Source organism: Columba livia, chromosome 3, assembly GCF_036013475.1.
Source record: "Columba livia isolate bColLiv1 breed racing homer chromosome 3, bColLiv1.pat.W.v2, whole genome shotgun sequence".
Lineage (NCBI taxonomy): Eukaryota > Metazoa > Chordata > Aves > Columbiformes > Columbidae > Columba > Columba livia.
In genome coordinates, this window is record NC_088604.1 from 47025071 (window position 1) to 47031760 (window position 6690).

Here is a 6690-nt window from a genome sequence, read left to right on the forward strand (position 1 = left end):
CACAAATTCCTACTTCTTCCAGCCCCTGTCCTTCATCAAGTATGGTGAAACTTGAATTATTAGGATATTCTTGCTATATTAATAGAGTCTGTGGGAGTTGGAGACCTCAGGCAGTTAATTCACATACTTGATAACCAGAAGTTGCAAAACAGCTTTAGCCACCATAAGGAAAATAACTCATTGCAATAATAAGAAACAACAACAACAAAAAAAACCTGTTTAAGCACTGTTTGTCTAAAATGAAAGCATAACACTTTGAAAGGGAAGAGGCTGTAAGAAGTATGGAAACCTTACTACAGTCACTAGAGATGTTAATCAAGCCTCACCCACTAATACCAGAGTAGAATTCAGACTCCCGGTGTCACTAAACCTTACAGAGAAATAAAACTAATTACACTTCAGCTTTTCTACAACTTGAGGTTTTTAATCACATATACAGTCTTGCTTAACAGTTCATTCACTTTATGCAGGCAAATTACAAGTTTCTGTAGAAGAGTCTGGAAGTGCATCTAGAATGCCTGTCCACTGTTTACAGTTGGGTTTTTTTCCAATGAAAATCAGTAGCTAATAAATCAAAGCATAATTACACAAACACAAAAATACAATCATTAACATTTTACTGGATACAAATGATAAGCATAAGGAAATGTCCACATACACTCACTGGCATGAATTTGTGTTAGTTTGCTATTAATATATGGTACTCTGGATTGGTGGTAATGTGACTGAAAGACAGATGTATATTAAAAAAATTAGAGAGCCACTCATGTTTGACATGATCTTATACTGAGATAAATATCTATACAGTGATATGACCCTGAATAGTCACATGTGATCATATCAACATTATCTTTTTTTCTGACAAGGTATTATCAAGGTAGTCAAACCTCCTCAACAAAGCTTGCTTTGATCAAATACCAGATACTATTACCTAAAGTGTTGGATGATACAGAAACAATCTGTGCAAGTGTAGCAATTTTGACTCAGAAAATTTTAAAAAAGTAGTATTTACAAAGGTAACTTTTAAATTCAATGATTAAGACTCCAGTCTTCGTATTCCAACACCTGATCATTTAATTTCTTATTTTTGGCGTTTTGCTCTCCTCTCCCCATTCCTTCTCCCCACCGCAAATATTAGCCCATGTTTAAAGTAAACTATCACAATTAAAACTCTTCAGAAAAAAAACAAACAGTAAGTTATTCACCTTGTGCCAAAAAAAGAAAGAAACCAAGCAGCACTAAAACATTACTCAAAAGATTCCATAAATCCTTCATAATTAGGGAAAGTTCCAGGAGCAAAAAGAACTTATACAACTTGTAGAACCTGGGAGGAGAAGTAGGGGAAAGAGGAGATGGCTGTCCCTTGACTTCTTTTTCTGAACTTCATTTACAAAAAGCTCCTGGTACTTTCCAAATGTTTCCACACCTGCTGGCACATATGGTTTAATATACAATCAATTTAAATAAAACATCAAATTCAAATTCCCACCATAAATAATTCAACTCTTATGAGAACTGGTGGGTTTTAGCCATTTCAAAACTAGCCCTGCCTGGCTAGCCATTTGGTTAGAACTCAGAAGTTAAATAAGAGAATTCTTACAAAAATTTGGTTATCTATTTTAGCCTTGTAACAGTTTAATACAAATTAAATCTAGAAGAAATCCATTTTCAGTGATATTTTGTTTCTTTTGTGTACATCCTAGTATCCATAGGTTGTAACTGTATAGGCTATGCAAGAAACAGAACCACTCGAGCTTTTTCTACTGGTTCTCTGAGCCGGCTGGCTTTAATTAATTTAAATGGGGGAAAAAAAATCTCTTTAAGTCCTTATTCTAAATGGTAGATAAACCCTCTATCCTTTTTTCTTAGAGTGTTATCATCCATCCTTATTATGACACTGCATTTCTTCTCAGCTTTAAATCAGGGGTTGTCAATACTGTTTCTTTTTGTTTCCATCTTGTTTCTCAAATTCCAGCACATCTGGGGAAAGAGCTCATCATTTTACCTCCTTGCTGAAGTCGGTCTGCTTTGGAAAGTCAGAATACTGAGTGCTTCTCTAGGTCAGACTGGTACTAATTTGAGTATGGAGTGGAACCAAGCTGGTTTGATGTAGAGTTTGGACTGATTTATTTTCATGCTGGGCTGGAGATCTTGCCATCTCAGATGGCTTCAGGAAACTGGGTGGGGAGTGGTAGCCATTTCCATGCCAGAGTCTCTTAACAGCAAAAATACAGAAGAGAAACTGAAAGAATGAAAAGAAGACTTGTGGCTGAGTGAAGGGAATTTCCATGTCCCTGAGCAGTGGTATTGTTCACTGAATTTGTGACAGTTGACAGAGAAATGGAACTTGAAGAATTGTTTGAAGGTGTTGGACTTGTTCCATTGGTATTGCAGTAGATCTAGAATGCAGGGGAGAAGAAAAAAAAAAATAACAAAAAGGAGATTTTGTGAGTTTGGTTGATTTTTTTTTTTTTTTAAATGAGAAGACAGATTAGTAGTAAAGAACGATGTGTAGCACTACTCAGTCACTATTGAGATACAATACACACAATTGCTCATGCCTCTTTCATTGTGCAGTTAAGGACAAAGACATTTTGAAGTACGTGCACGGAATTTGTTAAAGAAATAAATCTAACATTTTTCTAAATGTTTTTCTGTTGCTACATAACTACCACTTCATCAATAGTCTGAACTGAAACAAAAGATAAAATAGAGCAGTAGGTTTCAAAAGACCTCACACTGAAAGAAAAATAAAATGCAAATGTAAAACTATGCAAAGACAAATCTTAGTCTTTGCAGACTAAGCCACAAACAAAAATATGAACAAACAACATTGAAGAACCTATTGATGCTGTTTCTGCAGCTGGTTTGGAGATTCTTTTCAAGCAATGGTGGAGCTTATATGAGTGGACTTAATATTTCAGGCTCCGTTGTCTCTTATCTTGCTGTGGTAGTACTGAACTGCACAACTTAGCACAAGGGAACTCAACTGGTTAAATCATAACCTATCGGCACGCTAGAGCAAACAAATATGCAGTGGAAAGACCATGTAATATTAGCATACTTTAATAAAAATGACAAAAGGCAAAATTTTTTTTAAAAAAATATTTTTCCCCCATAACTCTGCATTATAGGGATTGCACATAAAAATTTGCACCCCATGTAACTTCAATATCAAGCTATTTCCTACACACACAGGAAAACTTTCAAAGCTAAGCTAACTGATGTTCATTTCTTCCAGTGAAAAAAGATGTGATACACAAGGATGAAAAACAAGGGCAAGAATTGCATATCTGCTCCCCAAAAACACATGTAGTTTAGGAAGCTTGGCTTCAGCTCTGTGGCAACAAACTTGTATTATACCTTCTGGTAAGCCCTGTCAGACTTTTTTTTGAAGAGCAGTTAATTTAAAAAATACTCTCCATAGAAGGTGTCCTTATCTCATATTTCTAGTGCTGCTGAGAAAATTTTCTTTAGCAGAAAAGATAATTAGAGTCCCTCAATGCTGAAGCCATGAAGTCAATGTTAAATTTATTAGGAAATTGCATGAGTATTTTAAGTATTTTCTACTAAAAAAAATTATATATATATACATACAATAGAAAAATATCAGGATAGTATAGAGCTTCTGGTAGTTAGGGTTTTTGGCAACCAGCAACATGCTGGAAGCTATTTAGGACTGCAGGATAAAAACCGCTGTGTGGAAGTTTCTGTTGAAACCAGTCCAAAAGTTATCAATAATGGATTGTGGAGTTAATAACCCTCAAGCTGGATACAAGGCAAGTCCCAACCAGCCCTGGAATTTCTTCGGTCTTCCTACAACATCTGAGTCTCTGCTGCTGTTTTACACTCAATTATATATTTTTAAGGTTTTCTTTGTTTTAAACAGAAAGCCTAGTTTCTGGGGGTTTTTTGTGGCTCTTTGTTTGTTTTGTGGAAGAGAAAGGGCTTAGAGCCAAGTTTCCCCAACGTCAGAGTAGATGGGACTCCAGACAGATCATCTTAGTGAAGATGTGACAAATACCAGTAACCCAAAGGATCTGATTCTGCTCTCATCGCTGCCAAGGGGTGAGACTGCACTGAGCACAAAGGAGAAAGGATAGTGCCCTCCCTTACAAACAAAGAAGGTGCTGGGAGAAATTAAAACGGTCTCCAGCAATTTCTTTGTTGTTTATTTTTATGATATTGTGTGACTGACCCTTTTCAAAAGGTGGTCTCTAGGAACAATACACTGATGTGGGAGCTGCTCACAGTACGGCAAATCGCCTTTGCACCAAGGGCGAGGCTGGGCCAGCACGGCAGCAAGACACTGAGGTCTTGGCTTTAAGACCGTAAACCTTCCGCTCCCCGCGAGCCCTAGGACGGGACCCAAAGCCCTATAGGCTTCGGGGGACACTGGGACCAGGGTCTCACTGTCCTCCGGCTGTAAAACTGGGAGCTAAATCGGGTTTGTGGGGATTGCTCCGCTTCTTTTCGGCGGGAAAACTAACGCACCTCCGCCACGGCTCAGCGCCTTTCCCTCGAGGATCCCACGGGAAGAAAGGCGGCTAACTCCCAGCTTCCCTGTTACAATTCGACCGGGGAAACCCACGCCACCGCCAGCCCACGGCGGCAAGGCCTGCCCTGCCCCGTCCCCCGCGGGGCTGCAGGCCGAACCCACCCGCCGGCGGCGCGGCCCCTCCCCAGACGGGGCTGCCCGTCTTCGTTGTTCTGGCCCCAGGGCGGAGGTGAGGAAGCCGCCCGTCACCCACGGTCACCCGGTGGGCTCCGGCGGCACATCGAACGGCCCCACGGGGCGGCTGGGGAGGGGTCTCGGTGCGGCCGCTTTCCCGTCCCTCACGCTCGGGCCGGCGGTGGGGAAGCGCCGAGCCTCTCCGATGCTCACCTGCGTGGGTAGGAGGAGGGCCAGGAGCAGGAGCCCCAGACCGAGCCGAACCGCCAGCGCCGTCCCCATAGCCCGTCCGCTGCTGTCCCACCGCGGGTTGCGCTGGTGATGGTGCTCGGGCTGCTGTAGCTGAGGGCAAGAGAGATGCGCCGCTCTGCCGCGCCCAGCCTTTTTATGGCAGCGCGGGCTCCCGTGACGCCCCGCCACCGCCTTCCCCTCCTCCTCCCCACACCTCTGCTCCCGCCCTCCGTGGCCGCCGCCCCGGCAAGTCGTGGCCTCTCCCTCGGCCCCTGTCCCCCCTCCTCCTCCCCGAGACGGGCGGTGGTGCCCGCGACGCGCTCGGGTCAGGCCGGCATCGCTTCCACAGACCCCGGAGCTTTGTTCTCTCTCGTTAGGGTCTCGCAGACCACGGTGTCTTTGTCTACTGCCGGCGTCGTGTTGCGGTGCTGAGGGACTGGCACAGGGTGGCAGAGCTTGAGTGGCAGTCACTCTAGAGAAACGCTTATTCCTTATGAAAGCATCCGGCTTTTTATTTATAAAACAAAATATAATTTAAAAAAAACAAATAATGGGTGAGAGAAGGAAAGGTAAAGAAGACTGCGAGTATCTCCACATGATGGGAACAGTGGGTGAAAGGCTGAGAAGTTAAGATCCCGCCCTGTTCAGAGCTGCCTTACCACTAGTGCTCAGGCTTCAGACCACAGGTTGCAATTTCAAGCACTCTTTGGGTCTAAATATTTTATTATTGCCATTATTTCTTAAAGAGCAGGAGACCTGTGTAACAAGTGGAACAGCAGGTTCTTCCAGCTGTAGCCTCTGTGTATGAAGGGTTTCTGCTTCTGGCACAGCAAATACTGTAGTTGTATTGTATCTCCTCCCTTAACAGACTGAAGACAGATTGTGCCAGTGCCTCACCAAAGCAGTCAGGTGTCTCAGTGCACAGGCAAATTAACAAAAATAGTCTGTGTCTGCTTTATAAACTACAAAAAGAGACACCGATGTGCTGATTTTATTGTGACAAAGTGGTTATTTCAATTTAAAAGAAGAGGGAAAGGTCCTGTTAGCTCAGATCAATAGATTTTAAAATTGGCTGTGTTCATGTTTATCTTAGAACAAAGTGTGAAGGGACATCCACATTCAGCACTGCCTAACCTATTTGCCATTTCCAGGAGCAGGACTACTTTGCAGGAGTTTCTAAGGGCCATTGCTAGAACTTGGTCCCAAAGCACAGGAAGTACGTGCATGAGCCACAGAACCAGATGCTGGGATTCGTGGTAGGCAAAATGTATCATTCTAAGCCAAGTCTCACACTAATTACTTCAGAATGCCTGACAAAGTTATTTATTTATTTATTTATTTACAGAAATAAAGGCATTTTGCAAGCTGTGCCACCCAAAATATCGGTCCTTATTCTATACCTAAATGAAAGGTCTTCTGAGAGCTGCACAAAGACTGAAGCACTCCTGAAGTAACATTTCCCTATTTTTTATAAATCCCTGATCATAGTCAGAGTCCAGTTCACAATTAAAATGAAATCACAAATGAGAAGGAAGGTCACCTTTTCACTCAGGAGACACGCCTAACTCTACAGAAAGGTGAAGTTCCCTGTGAGAGAAGCCACATGAATCACAGTGACAAAGTGAGGGCTCAGACCATTCCAAACCAGAGCCCCTGGAGGAGACGCAAAATGAAGGTCAGGGTTCTATGGTGGCCAAAGCAAAGAACATCCTAGCGTAGATCCAACACAGATGGTTTCCATTCTAATCTCTTCCACCTTGCTTGGGAGAAAAGGAAGTGATACAGCT

At 42.6% G+C, this 6690-nt stretch overlaps 1 protein-coding gene across 1 annotated transcript; it reads right to left on the reverse strand.

The window, feature by feature from the left end:
- Positions 1–403: 403 nt before the first annotated feature.
- Positions 404–5151, reverse strand: CD24 (CD24 molecule). Its single transcript, XM_065056628.1, has 2 exons — positions 4886–5151; positions 404–2399 (listed from the first exon to the last, which is right to left on the reverse strand). The coding sequence occupies exons 1-2, from the start codon at positions 4952–4954 to the stop codon at positions 2217–2219; spliced, it is 252 nt and encodes an 83-aa protein (XP_064912700.1). The 5' UTR covers positions 4955–5151; the 3' UTR covers positions 404–2216.
- Between the last annotated feature and the right edge of the window lie 1539 nt (positions 5152–6690).